Source organism: Hermetia illucens, chromosome 3 (genome assembly GCF_905115235.1).
Source record: "Hermetia illucens chromosome 3, iHerIll2.2.curated.20191125, whole genome shotgun sequence".
NCBI classification, from domain to species: Eukaryota; Metazoa; Arthropoda; class Insecta; order Diptera; family Stratiomyidae; genus Hermetia; species Hermetia illucens.
The window spans coordinates 172,502,215-172,525,119 of NC_051851.1; the positions used below are offsets into that span (position 1 = coordinate 172,502,215).

General features: G+C 44.0%; 1 protein-coding gene across 4 annotated transcripts in view; it reads left to right on the plus strand.

The window, feature by feature from the left end:
* LOC119650644 overlaps nucleotides 1–22,905 on the plus strand; it is a 405,409-nt gene that overhangs the window by 319,989 nt on the left and 62,515 nt on the right. Inside the window, exons 13-14 of one of the 4 annotated variants that reach the window (XR_005249347.1) lie at nucleotides 450–674; nucleotides 1,852–1,878. The exons of 1 other annotated variant lie outside the window; for it this stretch is intronic. Coding sequence is in view for 2 of the 3 variants with exons in the window: in XM_038053569.1 (XP_037909497.1) it covers nucleotides 450–773 (324 nt within the window). In the remaining variant the exon portion in view is untranslated. Of the gene's footprint in view, nucleotides 1–449; nucleotides 774–1,851; nucleotides 1,879–22,905 lie in introns of all 4 variants that reach the window. 2 more of the 4 variants (XM_038053569.1, XM_038053570.1) reach the window with 2 other exon arrangements.

Sequence of the window (22,905 nt, forward strand, 5' to 3'; positions counted from 1 at the left end):
TAGATCAGTTATGAGTTGAGGTTCTAAAATATTGCTGACCGCTAGTTAACGTCTATTTTGTTATTATCTCCAAAGGACGCTGTTATTCTGTCTGAATTGTCATTTAGTCAAGAACCTTCAATACGAAAGCTCTGACATCTAACGTCAGTAGTTGTAACTAGGCTTAATCGAAAGCTTTTCCGTTGTAACAAACAGGGTGATATGATGCTTATGCATGGCTGTTGATATGTACTAGTCCCCTAGTTATGTATCGTTTTATATAATTTCAACGGCCTCCCTGGGGCAGTAAAATTGAATATTTACTAAATATATAAGTCTGCAACAGATAAAATATGTAAAACAAGCAAATACTTTCACATGATACCATAAACCATCCTCATTACCATCCATTCTATCCATAAACATTGTATATCTTTCCCGCTGATACATACTATCCCCATTTTCAACAGGAAATACATTGGGTGGTGGTGGTGGAGGCCGACAGCACACCATTAATCAGGCATTGGCCAGCGGAGAGATGCTTCGTTTGGCCGGCGGCCCAGCACGTGGCTGGTATCCAAAGCAAAGGAATCAACAACGACCGGTCTCAACGGAACATCTGGATCGTTTGCATCGATCGCAGGGTTCAATGCGAGCCTGGGATGCAAGTGGAATGACCGGGACCGGTGGAAACCGTAAGCCGCTCACTCTACCGCCAAATCTAACACCGAAATTTTTCAACAAATCACCGCGTGAGGCGCTTAGACGAGTCACTAGTTTACTAATACGAAAAGGTACGCGAGTGTTTTTCCTTTTTTTTGTTTTGTTTAGGTTTTGTTTTCAATTCGACAATTTTCTCTCTCTTTGTCTTTTTGGCATTTTTGTTTTGCATATTATTTTGCTACGAAATAATTTGTTTTCTTCTCTTTTTCAATATTCTTTGTAATACTTTTTACTCGCCTTTTTCTTCCCGTTCTAATCAACGGCAATTTTTGAATTCAAATTTCTCAACGTTTTTGAAAATGAAAAAGAAAAAAAATCGAAGCGTTCTTGGGCTGTAAGCTCCCGAATGCTTCCCTCCAAACAGGCGAAAGCTCCCCCACTATTCGGCCCAACTGGATTCGTGTATTGGCTAAGAGTTGGTTTGCGTTTATAGAACGAACAAGTTATGTTGCTTCCCAATTGCGTTTCTGACTACACTCTGGCTAGCAAACGCACGTACACTCGTTTTGTTACGAAATTCGAACGTTATTTTATAGAAGTTACAGACCAAATTCAAATTGGATCACGGTTTAGAGTAACTGGACGTATTTGTTGAAAGATTGTGATTTTGGAAAATTTCGGAATGGTATTAGTAAAATATACACTGTAGCAATCCACACCCTCATTTCGTTCATGTAGTGCACGACCCCCCACGCCCCCACGCCCAGCATCTTTATCAAATCAAAGCATAACAAGGAATTTTATCTATTTCTCCATCTTTTTTCCAGCAACAGCACATTTTCAATATAGATACGAATTCACTCTTTTGTACATAGAATATCTCTAAACATTTTCTAGTTTCTTCCCACTAAAAATCGCAGAAGGGACGTTTGAATGCTTACCTGGTGGAAAAAAGGACTCAAATGCACTTCATTCACATTCACTTGAAAATTAGAAACATCCTTTTTTCCAAATTTACTTCAGATTCTTCCAGAGTTTAATGCAAGGATGATGACCTCCGTCTTCAAGTAGTAAGCATTCAAACTATGAACTCTATCAATCTATAACCCTTTTTCGGAACCACGTCCTTTTCATCTCCTCATCTTGAATCCATTGTGTATCTACGACTACTTTATGTTCAAAATTCAAATAAGATATAATATTTTCTAGGTATGTGGGTGGTTTTATGAGAACAAGGTTTGTAAATATGTAGATTGACTAGATTTTGAATTTTCTCTGGTAACAGGGAGTAAGTGGACTTGTTGTGCATATTATGTTAATAATTTTCACATGTTTAATAGTTTGAAGGAGTTTTCATGATTTCCTACACAAATACTAACTTCCTCATTGTACAAAAAGGTAAATTTTGTATCTCTGATTGGTCTAACTAGTTCCCTCTTCGTTGAGCACATTTCAGATAAAAGTAATTCGAAAATATGAAAAATTTATTTATCGTGTCCAATTTAGAGTAGAGAATCAAATGCAAGTAAAACATAAATTTGGCCTGTCCTCGAATGGCTCCATTCAATATTATTCAGAAGTTGAAATTTAGTCGATGCTAGTCTTCTATTTAGAACAAATAAGCCCATGACAATAACGCCGACATAGTCCTTCAAGTATCTGACAAAAACGCCGACTTAGTCCTTCAAGTATCTGACAAAAACGCCGACATAGTCCTTCATTTAAAATCGCATTGAATCAAAGTACTGAGTCATAGACAAAATTGACGTAAGCTTAGAGTGACAGCTAGAGGCATGGGCACGGCAGAGTGTGGGACTTTTACCCACTAAAACCACCTGCGATTTCCGCGCTACCCCGTGGAACCACTTTTAGGTATTACAATGCGGGGCGGAGTTAGCTCACTTTAGCTTGGTCTCCTTCTCATCCTCACTTCTTCTGCTTTTCATGGATCACGGAATTGATCGCATCCCAATCCTCCTGGCAAGCTACCACTCCCCGCGCAAAATTTTCTAGTGATCGCACTTCACCTAGAGTTTCGTCCTCCTTTCTTCCGCGAACCAAGGACATTGGAAAAATACATGCGCTGGGTCCTCTGGGACCCCGCCCCAGTTTGGATAATTAGATGAGATGTCCAATTTAAGCCTGTACAAGTATTGATGGTATCCTCCATGGCCGGTGAGAAACTGGATGAGATTATAATTGACCTCCCCATGCTTTCTCGGTTGATCTCTCCCAGATGGTAGAGATCAACCTGGAGGTCCAACGACCCTTTTCTGACTGGTCCCATTGCTGTTACCATCTGCTTATCATCTGCTTATTCATCATCTCAGTTGTTAGGATGTCAATCGTCATCATTCCCGAGATCGCGTAATTTGTCTTGTGGCGCTTAGTGATGGGAACTGATTGCTTCGCTTGAGTACAACTCAGCATCTTCGAGATGCTTTGCGACCAGGACCAGTGCTATGTCGTCGACGTTATTCACCACCGTGGCCTCCTTCGGAACCAGAAGGTTAAGTACATCATTATATATGATGTTTCACAGTAGTGAACCCAGTACAGAGCTCTGTGGGACATCCGCGGAGACAATGTATCATCAGTATTTGCACGCTATAGCGTCGACTTTTGCAAGTAGCTACCGACAATAGCGGTGAGTTAGGTGTGAACACCAATCGTCGCCAGGGACTTTCGTATAAGGTTCCAATTGATCGAGTTGAATTCATTCCTCACATCCAGGGTCACCACCACGCAATATTTGCTGGTACAACTTCTTCCGTGAATTGGATAGTATATAGAAGATATATGAGTCTACAGGAGGATGATTCCCCTGGAAGTTTGCCAGCCTTAGGCAGCAGCACCAGCTTCTGACGCTTCCATGGTGCAGGAAAAACACCCTCCGACATGCATGCTTCGAACAGCTCCGCGAAAATATCTGGTCTACATTTGATGGCAAATTTGAGGGCCTTATTCGGTATGCCATCTAGACTCGGGGCTTCGACTTCGGATCTCCAACAGCTCGCCCCTGGTGACTGGTGGAATCGGCGTCACATTCAGGGAGCGCTGAAAGGTGTCTGTATCGTACTCTTGCTGGGAAAATAACCCCTGGATTATTTTCAACAATTGGGCACGTGATCTGTGGAGATAGACGACCTGTAGGTGCTACCCCACTGATTAATGTCTCCTTCGGAGCAGAGCCCGTTAAAACATTCGCTGGAAGGTGAGCTTGAGGTTCTTGTGGGTTATAGACATGCTCCTTTTGCCCTTGATCGATCCTACTTATTGCCCTCTGAGCCGTTCGTCTGGCTCTGTGGCGAATCGATCGAAGGCTGCAAGTTCACTGTTCCACCAATAATTGCGTCTTCTAATTGGGAATGAGCATCTCCTAGGCATCGATGTGTCATCATCTAAATAGAAGAAAGAACGGACACTTCCTAGTTCAGACAAAAAATGCTTTCATAGTGGGCTCGCAGGGTCCCGCATTTTCAAAGAATCCTGTCTTGTATCCTTGATGGGTTGTCAGCTTGCACATATATTTGCTGGTATTGGCTGCAATCTCACAGAAGACTGTGGGTATCTGGAGATCTCTGTGAAGCTGGATGTTTTTCAGAAACTGAGAGCCCGTGTATTTGTACGCAAAGTTGTGGATTGCACCCATTGTAATAGCTCTATATTAGATATTCTGCAGAACCCCATAACTGGTCCAGATGGGGTCTACGATTGCCTTGTACAAAAGGACTTTGTACTCCAGTTTAAACATAGAGCGCTTGTTTAAAAGTCATTTGTAGACTACTTGCTTTAAGGGTCATCTCTTGCTTGCTTCAATATGCCTTTTCCTCGTAAACCGCCGGTTCCCAGGTATTTGGTGCCACTTGTTCCCTTCATCAGTGCTAACAAGTCTGCCAAGTCTGCCTAGGGCTTGGTAGCACTGATGAAGGGAACAAGTGGTTTCCGAAATATCAGTATTTGCCAGATTAATAAACATTACTAGCGAATACAGATCGTGTAGGGTAGGTAATAAAAGGCAACAGGGAGAACGATGTCATGGTGTTCGTTGGTGCATCGATCGTGGTTAGTAATTTTGTGGTGGAGTTCGTCTTTGACTGAGAGCATCGACTCGAGGTACTTAATCGCTGAATCCTGAGTAGATACCTGTCACTGACAAGGATTATACCGCCCTTATTAGGGCCGCGATTCGATCATCTACGCTTAGGCAAGTTGCGCCCGTTGCTATTATACGCTAATAAAGTATCATCTGTCCATGATAGACATGGCAAGAAGGTAGTCGTGGTGGCGGTGTCATCACTGAATTATATATCATCACTACTCTACGATGTTAGACAATTAAGTAATGAGACTGATTCCATAAAAATGGTATATTTAAAAATTATTCTACAACTCTGCCATCTCCTTCAAAGTAGTCCCCTTGGGCAGCTATACAGCGATTCCAACGCGTTTTCCACTTTTGGTAACGTTTCTGGGTTCGCCTCCACTGGGATGCCCGCGAGTCACGGCCGCTTGGATGTCCGCAATTGACTCAAAATGGGTTCCTTTGACCACCGATTTTGTTCTAGGGAACAAAAAAGTCACAGGGTGACATATCGGGTGTATAAGACGGTTGTTGCAACATGGCGATCCCTTTAGAGGCTAAATACTGGGACACGCGAGGGCGTTGTGGCACGGCGGATTGTCGTGCTGAAGGATACAGTTACGAGCAATCTCTGGGTGCACCCTGTTGACTCGTTTTCGCAAGCTTTCGAGTACTTGGCGATAGTAGACTTGATTTACGGTTTGCCCCGGTGGAACAAATTCTTTGTGGACGATTCCATGGCTATCAATAAAGGTAATAATCATCGTTTTCACCTTAGACTTGCTCATGCGAGCTTTTTTCGGGCGGGGAGCGCGCGGAGACAACCATTCTGAGCTTCGGTGTTTGGTTTCCGGGTAGTATTGGAAAAACCAGCTCTCATGGCCTGTAATAACTCGATCAAGCAACGTGGGATCGTTTTCCACTTGTTCGAAACAGTCTTCTGCCACGGCCATGCTGCTTTTGCTCCTCAGAAAGGTTCTTTGGAACCATCTTCACGCGCAACTTTTTCATCCCAAAATCGCCTGTTTAAATTTGTCTGACTTTTTCACGGTTCATACCTAGTTCCGAGACCAGCATTCGAATTGCTAAACGCCGATCTTCATGGATTAGGGTGCGCATTCGCTTCAGTCCGCACCTCGACTGGTCTTCCACTCCACGCCTCGTCTTCCACGCTTTCACGCCCCTCCTTAAACCCGTTATGCCATCGAAACACCTAGACACGACTAAGAGCACTATCACCATGCACTAGCGTACGTTTCCGAAGCTATTTCGCCCAATCCGGCGCAAAATTTTGTCGCGATGCGTTGCTCTACATTTCGTTTCTCTATTTTCGTGACGAGCACCACCAAGACACGTCTACTCAACACGACACAGCAGGCAAACTAAACAAGCTGGAGCGATGGTGAATATATCAATGGAGAGGGGAAGGATGCCGGAGAAGGGGAAGAGAATTTGAAGGTTGCAGGTTTACCACAAGCGCGGCAATAAAATCAGTCTCATTACTTAATTGTGGAACTTTCATCGTAGAAGCTCCTAGCCCCCTTTACTGATCCAATGCCACAGGCTCTGTTAAATCGAACCCAAAGCTCTTGCACCAGGAAAATGTCAGAGAAGTCCTGCATCTTTGTCAGCGTCGCTGCCAACAGATGGGAGGAGACTTTGGCATGGTGCAGGTTGATTTCACCAATCTGTAGCGCGGCAGGATTCGCGACATTCGAAATTTATTTCGAATGTTGCGAATACCAGCGGACAGATGACGTCACCGGCGCTCTCCACTCAGTTTAGACCTCGCTACAGGAGTGAAGAACAGAGTGCCATGTAGGGGACGGAAAATGTCAAATTTAAAAAAAGGGAAGACTGACAAAATGTCTAGCTACGACTGCGAATCCTAATTAATTAAAAAGCTGTATTCGTAGGAGTTCGTTTAAGGCAAATTAAATATGTTCAAATAATTTGTTAGTAGATTTAAATATTGTAATTTATAAAACAAAATAATTTTAATTACCATTTAATTTAAATAACAAAAGAAAAGTGTTCTTAATAACACGCCAATCTTTATATTTTTCGACATAAACTTAGTCTAATGTGTTATGGAAAATAGTTAGAAACGTATGCCGCGGTCCGCGTGTGACGGGGTTTCCCCCACATCGTACCACCAGAGACTCGCTCTCCTTGTGTGTGATTTCGCTAAGAAAAGCCGCACTTGGAGTTGCCGCAGTTCCCATCCATGAAAAGTCTCATCTCATCCTGCAGACCATTAGTCTAGGAAAAACTAGAGGGCCATATAGTGACTTCCCCTGAGCACATTCAGACTCTTTTCATCCAGTTCGAATACGAAGTAGAAATCCCCCACCTTTGTAGATTTGTCCTTCCTGGCTTTCATAAACTTTACCCTTCAGTGTCCAAAGTCCATGCCCGGGTTCTATTCACCCAGCATGCGAATGATGTCCTCTGCCTTCCTTGGATAGTGTGAGCCGATAGTGAGCCGGCCGGCAGAACTCAAAGCCGAGATTGCCTGCTGGAAGCACTTGAAGGCCACCTCATCAGTGCACTCCAAATGGTTCCATCGGCCATCGCGAAACCTTGATTGTTTAATCGTGGCTTGATTCCAGGCTCCAGCATTTTGTTCTACAGGTATTCCCGGGGGATGGTAAATTCTCCCTCTGACATTTTTCCATTATTAGAAAAAACTCCCACGGCAGCAGTCAGAACAGAGGCGGCAGCTTGCGCATGCGTCCTCTTCTTTCCCGCCTTCGTGTCCGTATTCCTATGGCAGGGACCAGCTTCATTGAGATCTATCTCGTTGATTTGATCACCTCCCGGCACATCGGTCCTAATCCCCGCGGGAGACGTGGATGTAAGTCCCAGTGCGGACCACAATAAAGCGTTGGCCACAACAGATATGTTGGCCTTACGCTTCTTGCGCGCATTACCACTGACAGAAGAGTCTGGTGCGTCCAGTGTAGATCTCGCCGGGGTATCCAGTTTATCCCCACCTTCCGCCGGAGATTCTGCTTTCTTGCGTCCAATTTCTCTGGATGTTATCGCACCTACTGGTACACCTGCGTCCATGTCCTCATTCCAAAGGTGCTTCATCTTCCTTCGTAGTGCCCTCTTCTGCCGCCGACTTGGGGCCTTTCCAGGTTGACTATGTCCGTGCCGCTTGGATCCATTTCCGCATATCGGCGTTAAACCAGTAGCGTCCAAGTCACAAGCTTCCCTTTCTCCTGCTCTTCCCGGTAAGGGTAAAGAAGAAGGTTCTGACAGGCAAGATTCACCCTGTAGTCCCCCCTCCTCCTGGTCTTTAGTCGAGGCATGGGCGTTCTTTTACTATATATACTAGCTCTGTAGCGAATCGCATAAACTTTGTTCATTTATGGTAAAGGGTCCTGATGCCTTGTCACTTTCGGAAATTATATAAACCGATAGTCAATTATAATAATTTCATTTTTTGGACTGCATTACAGTAGTAGGCATTTGCAGATTTTGTATCTTTTTAAAGTACTTTTCGTGGAGTATCTACTGATGACGGGTTGTAAGTTAACTTGAAGGAGCAGTTCGATTTTTGTTCCCATATCGAGGCTCGGAGGACTGGTCTTTTTCCCTTCTAAATTAATAGACCATCTAACAATGTAGATCTTCCTTTTTAAGTAATTGCTAGAAAGTTACAATAGTTCTTCTATAATACCCCCAGTTCCCTGCTTTAATGCTAAGATCTTTGAAAATATGAGTACTAGTTTATCAATTATTTTTCGGTCTAAAAACTAATTTTCTTAGTTTTTCTCCTTACCAACATGGATTCAGCTGTCCATGCACCAAATCTGCAATACACCCTGATATCTTACAAAAGCTGAAAATTAATTAAATAGCGCTAAACCATAATCAAGATATAAATTTCTTCGCCATCATCAATTTTTTCGCCATTTCGACTTCTTCAGCTCCTCAACACAAGCAAAATCTGAGACCATGGTACACCTTCACAGCCAATTGACCGCTATTATCTTTGAATCCCCTAATTAGTTTACTTGTGTAAAATATAAAACCATTTATGCACATACCTACATACTCACCAGATACAAGATACAAGACTGGTAAAACAACTCGAATTTCTTGGCCAATCCACCAGATACCAGTCGATGGAAAAAAGATCGTTTAAAAGTATTTTTCGGTAGTGGAGTCACTCGAACTGGGGGACTGGGGACTACTACCTTCTGCATAGTTCTGAACCCGAAATCTCAATGGAGCGTTGAACCATCAAATCTTGCTGAGCAGTCAATAGCACTTTAAGATGCTTCCAACAGGCAACCGCATCCATTTTGCCGGTGCGTTCATGGATTCACTACTCTATTGTCGTACACACGTGGATTAACCATGGTCTAACATGAGGTAATAGTTTATGGTTTGCTGCCGGAAAACATGTAGCTTTTATGTGGTGAAAATTTGCTAAATTAAGTCATGGAAACAAAAAAAAACCTGTATTTATAGATGGGTGCGTAGTGATCCACCTGAGAAATGGGAGCTGCTTTTGGTGCAAGGTCTTTTGGAGAAGCTTCAGTTTTTTGGCCATTGGGAGAGCTAGAGGCGTTGGTTTGATTGTAAGTTCAGCAAATTCCACAGATAACGAGCCTTAAAAGTCGTTCACATTTGTTGCTCTTAATATGTTACTATCAAAATCAGCAAGCATTTATCTGTTATTAAAGAAATCAGTCATTGCCGACTCTGTCAGTCAAAACAAATTCGACCAAAAACAAATTGTTATTATTCAAAAAACATCACAACGAGAACATACCATTCATTGTTGCCATTGTCTTAAGCTTCCGAGGTCTTACGCTGATAAGCCGTTCTCATTACAAAAGCCACGGGGCTGATAAAGCGCCAAGGTCAGTTCTGATGGCTTGTTCCAACCGCAACTGGGTCCATTCCCCACAGCTTACAGCGAACGGTCGAAGCGTGATTTATATCATTGGCACGATCAACGCCTGAACGAAACCTTAACTCCCCAAGCGAATGCACTCAATTGCATATCAAGGGCACACTCAGTATTGCTGAAAGCATCTTGAGTCTCCCCAAATAGCTTAATTCAATCCAAGTCGCTATCATGGCACTATCAATTCTGTGCTCCCTTGCTTGGCCTGGTATACACAGATTGTGCGAGGCGAGTGCATTTCAAGTTCATGCTCATGGTCAGCCGATGCTTCTTGAATATTGATTCAATGATAAATTCAAGACAAAGCCAAGAAAATGGGCAAAGCTGGACACGATGAACTTGGCGAATGGCTTGGAAGCTAGTGGGCGCCAAAATGTCTCATTGACGTTCAATGCTTCTTCCTGTCCTATCGGACGTTATCTCTTTGGTATTCCAAATAAGGTGAACTGTTGGCAATTTAAAGATTGTAATTTTTTTTATAGATTTCCGCTTCGGGAGTTTGTTGAACTCTCACTTTTTGAATTATCGTACTTGAAGTAGTTGATGATATACTAGCCAGACGTGAGCAGAGGAAAAAGGTTCCTCTGAAGTCGTATAACATATACGGGGCGATAGGGAAAATACTGAATAAGCTCCTACGAAATATGTAGGGTAGGCAGGTATCAGTGGCCGCTACGCGGAGCCCAATTAGCGCTGTGTGCGCCATTTTGATACCCCAAACTCCTAAGACCGTGACTGCTGTTATGAGAGCAGGGAAGCGTAGTCAAACCGGCTCGGATCTTCAGACCCAGCACGTAGCATTCACGAAGAAAAGCAGCTCTCCCAATGTCTGTAGCCTGACTCTAGCTAGAGCTGGACAATTGCATGAGGTGCATGAGGGCTTCTCCCCATTCTCCGCAGCTTCGCCAATACGAATTATAGGGTATGTCAAGCCTGGCGCCATGGTCCCATATGGGCCAGTGCCCCGTGCAGACCGCCGTAATCATGAATGCATTTGCACGCGTCTTGCACAGGACCTCTCGTGATCGGGCTATGTTATAAGCGGGCCAAATCCTCCTTAGCCTGGCACAGCTGGTAAGCATTCGCCATCCAAAGCCTACGACTGCTAAGTAGTACGAGTAAACCCCGCTCTTGACAGCTGTCAGCAAGACATTGACTGTACCTTGAGCGTGTCGCCCAGACTGTGCAGCGCGTCTTTTCGATGAGGTTCCTGTTGTATTCATTTTTGTTGGCAGTTTCCAGAATGTAATTCATTTCTTTATTTCTTCTCTCCTCGTTGAGCGGCGTTGTGACCATCCTGTGGATCATAAAGTTGTATGCCGCCAGATTATGGTGGAAATCATGGTTTGAGGTGTATGTGATGGTTCGTTGTCTGGGTCGGTTTCCTGTAGATGTCGAATCCAAAATCCCCTTTTTCCCGGATTATTTTTAAGTCTAGAAACGGGATCTCCCCTTCCTTTTCGATCTCCATTTTGAAATCGATGTTCCTGTGTCCCAGGTTGAATTTGACGAGGATTGTTCCTGCTTCTTCCTTTTTGATAATTGCTAATACCCCATCCACGTATCTGCTCCAGAATCTCAGGAGGGCTCGAGTTCATCCGCCAGGTTCTCCATAAATACCTTGCATAGCAGCGGTGATAAGGGTTGCCCATTGTTGCCCCGGAGGTTGTTTTATAAAATTTATTCCTGAGTGTGAAATACACTCACGCACGTGAAGGCCAATTTCTTATACAGTTTAGCCTTCTTCCTCCATTCGGATGTATTTTCGTGTCCTGGGAGCAGCGCGTCGAAGGATACTAATATTTCATCACTTTGTATCCCCCCGGCCTCATTGAGTCTGGCAATGACTTCTCAGCTGTTTGCCACTGCTCGTTTTCCTATTTTTAAGTCTAACCTTTTAACTTCTTCCAAGAGCCACTTCGCAATATTTTGGATCAGTGAATTCGTTGCTACGATTATCTGTCCAACCTCATTGCCTTCTTTATGTGTTGAGGTATTTGATTCTGAGCAAAGATGGGTTAGGCATTCTCAATTTCGCTGCTTTCTCCTTTTAACGGAGTCTGGCAGAGGGTCCTTCTTGATGACGTGAAAGTTACCTTCTTCTATTTTCTGGAGTACTAAGTCGTCGTATACTCCTTTTTCCATGATGACCACTGCGTTTCCTTTGTCTACTGGTAAGTAGAAAACGGGTTTCTCTTTTAATTCTTTAATGGTTTTGTGATGGTTGGACGATGCTCTTTCCCTTGTGGCCATTCGCTTGGTGGGGGTGAGTAGTCGCCCAATTTCTTTCTGGGTGTCGGCTTTTTCTTCTTATGATACATATTTGATTCCTGCCTCGATGGCAATTACGATTTCTCTTATGGTGAAGTTCAAGGCTGTATTGAGAAGTGAAAGCTGTTCCTGGGTAAAATGTTCATTGAATCTGTTGATAACATAGTTGAGTATGAATTGTTCCCTCGGTTTCTCTATTGTACCCTGGCCCGCTTATGTTGTGATGTACACCCTATTGATTTTCTCCAATATGTCGGTCATGTCGCCCTTTTTTGTTAGCCAAAGATTTAATATCTGCCCCACCAGCCTGGAGGATGTCGCACCTGAGTACAAGGCCTTAATGGCCGCTTGACTGTCGGTCAGAATGGCTATGTTGAGCTTGGGGCTCGGGTCCACCCATCGATAGACTTCCAGCATCACCAGTACTTCCACTTGGAATTCACTGGCAAAACCTGGGAGACCATACGGCTCGGATACACTGTGTGTATTCGAGAAAACCCCCGCACCCATTCCACAGACCATCGGTAAAGAATACTGTGTCATAACCTTGCAACACGCCGCCAATCTTCCACTTTGCCCTGGTTGGAAAGTCCACAGCAAAGTTTCTCGCGAATTCCAACTTGCGTGTGGCATAATCCGTGGGGAATGTCCAGATTTCCCGAGGTACCTCGTCTATAATGTTCCTGTGGCCGTAGGACTTCGCTGACCAGCATCCGGACTCACGTAGTCTGAGGGCACTGCACGCTACAGAGCCCCAGCGGTTCTTTAAATCCTATTAAGGTTCGTTCTATTGTATTTTTTGTTCAAAGCCTGCCACCATACAATAGAGCCGTATGTTAAAATTGGACACACCACAGCGTTGTACATCCGGAGAACCATCCTCCAAGCAATGCTATAACTCACAGTTCTCCTCGCTGGCGGAAAAGTGTGTCTGAACCAGCAGCTCCAAAGTTTCACCAGAAGATTTCATCCAGGAGCCTTCTGACTTTTTAAGAAAGGATGGGCTCCTATGTTTCTTGGACAGAATCTTGCTCAGTCTCGTGGATTCCCTGGTGCTTTCGATGTTCTGACAATAGTCCAACCAAGACCGCCTTTTTCGGGTTTCGGTTGGACATGATGGCTGACTTATACTTCTTCAGGCAGCCCTTGTATGGCTGCCAATGTTTATGCCTGTAGTAGACTTTGCAGATTTCCCTGATCAGCTTCCTGAGGCTGGAGAGATCATCATTCCGGTGGGAGTGTTTTTTGCTGGAGTTAGTAGGGTACGGGACTTTAAAGGCAGTGTCGAATGCCTTTTCAAGAGCCCCGACATTTGACTCCAGTTCGTCTATCGTGCTTATCTTGCTAATTTGTGCATTGGAGGGTGTTTCTTGATTACTAGCCAAACTATCTCCAGTTAATCCTCCAGGGTTTCCTGAAGGGTTTGGAGGCTTCTGCGGCGAAATCTAGAGTAAAAAACATCCAACTGTGATTTGAGAAGGATCCCTGATCAGACACTCTCCAGTTCTCCAGCCTAAAAATGCCATTGTCGGTTATTATTCTAATATCAAGGACCTCCTCCCAATCGTCACAGTTCTCCGAGCTGGGGAAATGGAAGGTTGGTGTCCTGCCACTGTCGTCAGTCCCCGTCGGACCGTCGATACTCACCTCTTTCGACAGCTCTTCGACGACATCGGTTGGATCTAGGTCGTCGTTCGGTTTTGCAGAGCTACCTTTGCGTTCCAGACTACGAACCACACTTTATAGTCGACCTTTTCCAGTGCCTCCAGGCACTCTCCGTTTATACGGAGTAGAAAAGTTTGGCGGTTTGTCTAGGATTGCTTCTCCTTGATAACAACCCACTCATCCATGAGAATCCTGGGGTTTTGAAGGCGCAGAGATTGGACGAGCTGGTCCTTATCCATGCGGATCTCCGGCAACCATATACAAGCGACCGGTCTCCTGGGAATCTCGTCGTACCACCTGAGAGGAATCAAAGCATGAAATGGATCCCGTGTGTTTGCCTTCGGCGCCCAGGAAATTCTCAACGACCATCCCCAATAGCTTGGCCTCAACACTGGTCCACAACTCCGGCGCTAGCTTGCCGCTAGCGGAATTACCCATCCGCCACCACCACATGTAAGTGGCTGCTGACCAAGTCGCTGAAGGGATTCGCAGTTCATGACTCGTCGGCTCTGTTCCGCTTGTTATTTCGTTGGAGAATGTTGCTTTCAGACATTTTGGTAAACTCTTCCCTGACATAATCCACCATCATATAAGCCAACTCCTTAGTCGGAATACATGCAGGACATCCCAGAAATACCTAGTTTTTACGGTCGCCGTATGTAGTATTGTGCAATTTTCGGAACCCTTCCGTTCCCTCTTTGTACAAACGTCAATTGTAAGTAACCCACCAATCAGAAATATCAATGCTTACGCTGTGCATTTTAGAATTCAGTTCGAACTACATAACTAAGTCAATGCTTCATTTAAGGGGCTGAGTTAACATCGCAAAAAAGTGTTCCTTCAAAAAACCAGCCAATATTTGGCAGTAGTTTATTGTCGACTGTGAAGAAAAGGCCACGCTGCCAATTTTTAGTAAAGAGAAATTTGCAGGAGTTTACCAATACTCCAAGACCTCATTAGCAAACACAGCAATGACATACGGTCTGACGTTCAAATTACAGTTTGCGAATTCTGCTTTGTCTACGAGCGTTATTCCAAAAATAAGGTTCCCAACGCCAGGACATCCACGACGAACAACGGAGTGGGAGGCCGTCGATTTTCGACGATGTTGTGGTGAAAATTGAGCGAATCATGCTCCAAGATCTGCGATTCACGATTCGGCAATTGGCTGCTGAAATTCCCGAGACTTCTGAAGCTTCGATTGGTAGAATTTTGAAAGAAAAGTTAGGTTACCAAGGCAAGGTTTATCCGTGCTGGTTGCTGCACATGCCTTCAAAAATCCGGAAACAACAGCACGTCGACTGTGCTCGGGAGTCCTACATCTGTATCGCATTGATCCGAAACTAATAAAGCATTTGGCGACAGTCATGGAAGGGTGGCATACCACCTCATCAGTGCATACATCTGAGGGTCCTAATACCTCACAGCCCATCCGTATACGGAAGAGCATCTTCCAGGGGGATTCGTTGAGTCCCCTTTGGTTTTGCATGGCACTGAACCCCCTTTCAAGGGTACTGAATGCTGCTCGAGGGTATGGTTTTGCAAACTGACGCACTTGATGTACTTAGATGACATCAAGCTGTATGCTGGTACTGACGACCATCTTAGAAGTCTGTCGTGAATAATAGACTTGTTCAGTCGTAATATTCGGATGGAGTTTGGATTAGACAAGTGTCGAATCCAAGCCATGCGCAAAGGCCATTACGAGCCGCACCCCGGACATAGCATTGGTGACCTCCACATCGAACCTATGACTGAGACAGACTTCTACAAGTACCTAGGAATTCTGCAAGGAACCCATGCTCGAGTTGGTGATCTGAAGGATGGTCTGCTGTCCGAATTCCTGGTACTGAAATCGCTTCTCTCGGGGAAGAATAAAATAAGCGCGTTGAATGTATTCGCTATCCCTTCACTGGCTTATGCATTCGCAATATTGCCGTGGACGAAGACCGATCTGGAAAACGTCCAGCGGCGGATACGGACAACTATGTCCAAATTCCGAATGCATCATCCAAAGTCTGCCGTGGAACGGATGAACCTACCTCGTGACATCGGAGGTAGGGGCGTGGTTGACGTGGCGGCACAAAATCATCGCCAAGTCAACTCGCTGCGCACTTATTTTTACAGCAAAGAGCAGGTGATTCCCTTGCATGCGGCTGTCTGTAAGGCAGACTGTGGACTGACACCACTTAACTTGAAGGATCGATCTTTCAATCCTCTGACTGTGGTGAAGTCGCACTAAGAGCGAATCGATGAATGGAAGTCGAAGGCAATGCACGGTAAACACGTGAATTGTCTTTGGTAGCCCTTTGTTGATTTGCATTTGTCGGACAGATGGCTGTGTGCTGGGGATTTCTTTGCCGAGGCGGAGGGGTTCATGTGTGCCATTCAGGACGGCGTGGTCGCCACGCGAGCTTATAAAAAGCTCATCATGAAAGAACGGGTGGAGAACAACCAGTGCAGAGTGTGTTGTTCGGCGTTAGAGACGTTGGACCATCTCATTTCTGGCTGTACTGTTATGGCACCGGTTCAATACATCACTAGGCATAATGCTGTATGTAGGGTTATCCATCAAAACCTTGCATACAAGCACGGGCTGATCACGGGAACATGTCCGGTTTACCGATATTAGTCGCAAGCAGTACTTGATAGTTCTCCTTCCAGCATGTATTGGAACCGGTAAGTTCTGACTGATCGCTATACTCTACGTAACAAGCCTGACGTACTGTTAGTTGGCAAGACGGGTCGCTCCGCGTATATAATTAATGTTGCAACATCGAACGGAAATACGTGGAGAAGAAGGTGAACTATGAGCCACTGGAATTTGGCATCTCGAGCGGGTGGTTGTAGTTTCCATAATATTGTCAGCTACAGGTATTGTACCTAAAGCCCTCACGGCTTCCCTTGATGTCCTGGGACTTTGGCACAGTCTGGTTCAAACCATGCAGAAGTACACCATTCTGAATACGTGCTCAATGTTGCAGGGAGTTCTCGATGGATTCTCTCATTGACCTACCACCGGCCACAGCCACCAGCGCCCCTTTAGTTTTTTAGTAAGTAGGATCGTCCAAGGTAAAATCTTGCATCTGTCAAAATGGTGACAACTCGGAAATAATTTTTTTTTTGGTTTGGTTTGAAAGCTCTATGTTTCCCCTCTTCTAATGGTGTACTTTTCGGTTTATTACCTCGTGAGAAATAAAGATTTGTTTGACTGACAGAACTTATTTCTATAGATGCCAAATGATGATCCCACTTTTTTTTCCAAATCTCTACAACTTTTCCTGGTCTGCCGATATCTCCAACTGTGAAACTGTGGAAATTTCTAGCATAGCCCAAAATATGCTGCATCATTAGCAAGAATTGGCTATGAATCTTTCATTCTTCACTCATTCCGTGTCTTCAAATTAGATCATCCATCTAAAATTTTTCAACCTATTGGGGACTTACATAATTCAAAACTTATTTTATTTTCGTTTTATTACTCAATTCTCTATCTCCGACTATATTGGCTCATTTTATTCTACCATTTACACAAATAAATGACCCGTATAAGTGGACATGTTTTAATCGACGTTACCAAGTGCGGTATGTTTTTCTTTCTTAATTAACAGAACGCCATGACCAGCTCCAAGAAGACATTGTCCAACCTTCTATAAATAAATCATTACCAAACTTTTTTTCTGCCTAAACCGATCGAAAAGAATATCAATAAAAAACAACGACAAGAAAGCGAAAAGCTCGATCATGTCCAAGAAAGACGTCTTAACAATTACTCCAGAAAAAGAATCTTAGATACTATGTTGGTATGACGTATTGGCTCCCGGGCGATTATTTCAAATTTAGGAGACATAAAAAAACCCACAATACTAAATCATGAAACATACAGACAAGCGTTTAACAGGCTGAAGTGTTTCTCATTAAGGACCGCCGATAAAAACGAGGGTGTTCCATTATAATCCAGCAATTAGGATTTCAAACGTTCTGACACATGGAAAACCTAAGGGAAAAAACCATGCGAGTCTAAGATCATCTCCCCCATGATGCGGCCAAGTTTTATAGCCTGACTGGTTCCAGTTTCGGGGATTATCTAAAAATAATTTTCATATCCATTTGTGACAAATTTCATTTGTGTTTTTTTCCCAAAATGCATGTTATGGGAGTTTTCGGTAGCTCAACCCGTCGGGGATGTTTTATGTTGACACATTTGTTTGTTGATTTTATCGGAATTTTTCAACATAGGCTGTTGTGTCAGATATCGTTGAATTTGATAAATTTTTTAATGTTGTGTTTTACTTCCTCATTCAATGCTAAATATTTCGAGATATGCTGGCTTTATTACAATCCAGCTTAGCAACAAAGTCAGGGGGAAGAATATTCAAAACAACACTTTTTTTGGGGAAGGGTAGGTGAATGCATTTACACACACAGTGTTGGACTCCCCGTTCGGTACGTCGTCGGACTACCAACTAAACACCTCCCCGTCGTCAGAGAGCTAGCCTGGAACCGTTTGTCACATTACTTCGGGCTAGTCTCCGAACTCTCCCGCCTTGCGGAGCCTTCAAATCAGAGAACTGTCAGTTCAAAAACCCCCTGCCATCCGGTTCCTCCACCTGTCGAGCTCTATCTTCTTAGCAACGGGAAGGACCCGAACGTAATGGGCAACACGACTCCACCTGTCAGCAATCCTCAGCATCTCTTCGACAATGTTGTCTGGAGAGAGATCCCCTGTGTTTAAGTAGAGCTGCTGACGAACCCCATCCCACCTTCCACAAGACAAAAAAGTGTGATGAACCAATCCAATCTTGTGCAGGTAAGACAGAAAACCTCCATGCCCACTTGAAAATTAGGTAAGGAAATAGTCAGTCTCATCATGCTTCCGATTCAACCACGCACCGATGAGTCGTGCAGTCCACCTGCCTCTAATTTCATTTTGCCTAGATTGCGTAGTCGTTCTTCACGAGCAACAACCTCCCTTGGCTCATCTCCCTTGCGCTTGTATATGGCTTGACGCTCCTTAGCAAGAAAGGCAAATGGGATCACTCCCGCGATCACCATCACGGCCGGTTCAGAGGCAGTACGGTAGGCAGACGCCACCCGCAAAGCTCCCCGTCTATGTACTTGCGCGAGACGTTTACGATATACCTCCTTGCCAAGAGCGTCAGCCCATATCTCTGCGCCGTAAAGCAGGACGGACTGCGTTGAACTCATCAGGAGACGTCCCCTGCTAGACGTAGAACCCCAAATGTTTGCCGTTAGCCTACTTAATGCCGAAACTCCTCCTGTAGCCTTGTTCGCTACAGGAGGAGGTACTTTACCGCTGGTTTTGACTCGATTATGGACTCGCCGAACGATAAGGAACGCAGGGTCAGAACTCTCTTTTTAGTCAAGATGACTACTTCGGTTTTTTTTCCAGTACAAGGTTGAAACCATGAGTAGTCATCCATCCGCTTACCCGTCACACCAATATGATGAGTCTGTTTTGCGCCTGTTCGACAGTGCGTCCAGCAAGAAGCGCCGCGACATCATCTGCATAACCGACCAGTCGCGACTCTTCTGACATGTCGAGTTTAAGTAGACTATCATAGGTAGCGTTTCAGAGGTCCGGCCCTAGGATGGATTCCTGTGCTACCCCCGACGTAGCCTCCATCCTACTCTGACCCTCTAGTGTTTCATAGAGCAGGGTGCGGTTCCTCAAATAGTCCCTCAGCATCGGTAAGATCGGTAAGATAGTTCGCCACGCGGGCTACCCTTAGCATTGGTGCAAACTTTCAAACGTGTTTTATGTACGCTTTTAAGTGGCAGACGGTCCTATTTCGACTGTTTCAGCAATTCTTGCATTTTTTAGCATAGGCACTGAACCTCGAAAATTGACCATAATTTGTTCACTATAAGTTTGAAATCCAATAAACGCAAAAATCTTATGGAACTACCCTGAAAATCTGGACAATTGAGAGGGAGATAGTAAACCTGTACTGCGTGTTTGTTGTGGACCAGGGCGAAATTATGTTAGGTTAGTCAATGCCGAGGTGAGACTGATTCCATGGAGGTCTTCTATGATTTCGGCTTCAATTCCTCAATCGACAAAAACATCATAAACCACTAAGGCTCCTTATAGGTAAGAATTTTCATTATAGGGCTAATACAATGGTTCTACGTAAACCATTCCTCAGCCGTAGAGAAAATACCCTTCCATTCTTGCCTGCGATAAGTGAAACGCCACCCTCTATCAGGGTCATATTAGGTTATCATTTTATGCAATTCGTGGTTATTTATCTCAGTCTTCTTTGATCTTAGTAGGACCCCTGCCTCCAGGAGAGGCTCATCAGTGAGGCATACTCTCCTCAACAAGACCTATTTCACGCTTTGGAATGCCTCCTGCAATGCTTCAGACTCAGCAATAGACGAGGTCATACTATCTTACATGGCGTACCGCTCTTTGTTTGTGCTTCACTCTAAGTCTCTCCTATCTATGTTCTGCGGAGCATCCTCCACACCATTTGGATGGTTGTATCCTGTCACCGATATTATTTCTTCTTGTTATCGGTGACGTTCTACCTGCTGCCCTGTCCAGTGGACGTGGAGGAATTCAATGGACGATGACCTCTTTCTATAAACAACCCGGCTACGCTGATGATATCTGTTTGTTCTCTCACTGGGCCATGAACCTTGGCCAAATGACTGTGGGTTTAGAAAGAGAGGACTGGACTGGACTGGACTGAACTCACTGTGATCGGAAGATAGAAGTGGCAGTGGATAGCACATTAAAGAGGGGCGAAATCCATTCCTCTAAGGTGACCGACGAATGGGTCGCCCCAAGGACACTTGGCCCAGAATAGTAGAAGGAGGGAAGTCGTGGGGAGTGCTGAAGGGCATTTCAGGTAACCGTGAACGGTACCGCATAGATATGGTTGACGCGCTATACCTAACCAAGGGATGAAGAGCAACCAAGTGTATATATACACACCCATTTGTAGGTTGTACTCGTCAATTGTTATATTTTGTCTGTCGATGTATTTTTTTTTTTTGCGACTTCGCGTCCTGTTTTCATTAATTCGTAGATCAACTTCGTTTGCTCTTTTGTCAAGGTTTAGACAAATCTCCTTCCCGGCGAACCTCCTCAATTTTTATTTCCCGCGGAACATTCCAAAAGTGACTTTCGTCATAGTATTTTACCATTTTTTGAAAATAAATGAAGAACCCCCTTGTCCACTTAAGCTTATTTGGAGAATGCATTTTTTGATCTGCAGAGAGCATAATATGGACAATGAAAGTGGCAGATTTGGTGGAAATTTTACCATTACTAACAAAATGGCGGGAGATCAAAAGCATTTGTTTGGTGAAAGCGGAAGACACACTGGACACTGGAAGGCTGTCAGAATTGTTGTGGTCTTAAAGTCACTGAATTAGGATATAGTAGTAGTCAATGAGCGCGTACGGTGAATGTCGAACCCGGCTGTCTGTAGGCATCGAGGATACCAACCGTGGGACAACCTCGTAAGTACTTTTACTTGCATCTGATGAGGCCCAGGATGCGTTTAATTAAACTCTTGCTAACGTTGCGGAGCAGGAATCTGCTTTATACGTGACAATGGTTTCTACGGACTCCATGGAGGTACTGTTGGGTGTTCTTCCTCTTTCTCTTGATCTAAAGACTGTTGGTATATCAACGCCAACAGGATTAGGAGGGGCGTAACTTTGTTGAAAAATGGCATTGTTAATAGTAAGCAGGTGTAGGGATTAGGGCCGCTTACGGTCAAAAAGTTGTTGGAGGAGAGTGTTATATTTAAATGTCACATTGTATAAAATAAAAGTAGTAACGGTCGGATCACAAATGAGTACGTAAAATATGTTTCTTCTAAACGGATCTCTATTTTGGTCTTTGCTCTTGAGACGGGCTTGCTCCTGATGGGTGCGTGGTAGCTTGGGAACACTTTGAAGGAAAAAAACGCGATTTTTTGTGAACAAATCGAATAATTTGTTATTATAAAATGAAAAATATTAAGAAATTTGAAAAAAAAAGTCTTCAGCGTTACCTCGTAAATTATGTACAGAAATAGTGTTCAAAATTTCAAAACGATCGATACAGTTGTTTTGAAGTTATGAGGGGCACCGGCTTTGAAATTGGGATTAAACGTTCACAAGCGGGTTTTATCGGCTTACCTCACACTGAATCAACGATGCCAGGTCCATAAAAGATGTTGCAATCATCCATGGTGTCTAAAGCATCTTCTTGCTTCCGTCTACGATGAATCCTGCCTTCTTTTGTTTGTTTTGGAGCACCTCCTCTGCTCGGCCTATACGTATGGAGTCAGCTCATTAGGGTTTGGTCCACTACTGATTCCCACGTCTTGCATGAAGGTTAGATAAGCAAAAGCACCTTCATTGAAGACAGAGGTTCCACCCAAGTGTTTTGGTGAGATTTTCCCAAATAAGTTGGTTCAAATTCTCATTGTTGTTCTGGGAAAAGCCTCCGACACATCGCTCAAGGAGGGCATCTTTGGTTAGATCTTTAACATTCTTGAGATATTATGCATTCATTTGAGACAAAAAACAAGAATTCGAGAAAAAAAATTGAAAACCCTACTCCCCCTTAAGGAGATGCAGTCGCAATCCGATATTCTAGCACCTATTTCGTGTCAATATGACTAAAATTTGTCCTTGGTGCGGTCCTTCTCCCGTTTACTAGATTGGTCTAAATACTGAGAACCACCCCCTTCCCCCCTTTATTCAGCATTTTTGCTGGAAGGCCATTTCATTCATTGAACCTGATGGCAGGTAGGTTACACCCTCGATGTACTCCTGTGTATTACTTACTTTTAAAAGTAACGGGCGACGGAATTCCCATTCATTCTTTTATCCTAAAACCTTTCAGTTATACTGAATCTGGAGATTGGTTTGATCTTAGGTTAGAATTCTGATGAGACAGAGTTGCGTTTCTTAACACCAAAAAGTTCGCATTGACGTCTGCTCTTAGCTATTTAAATGGCGGTTCTTATGGGACAACTCTCCGAATGGTATCGATTAATTGCCTTAAAAACTGCATGAATATTTGTTCAATCGTTAAAGGGGTCCAACAAATTATTTTCAAACCTTCTTGTCAACATAAATAGATTGTCCAAAGGTGTCAAATAACGCGCTATTCAAAGTATATATTAAACAAGCTCTAATCCCAATTTAGTCACGATTCTTGAAGATCTAGTTTTTGAGCAACAGGAAATGTTATAGAACATATTCTGTTCTGGCACTGCAGTCCACACACAACACCATGATACTATGGCTACTATCGAAAGGAATATGAGCACCGTCTTTTCTCTAC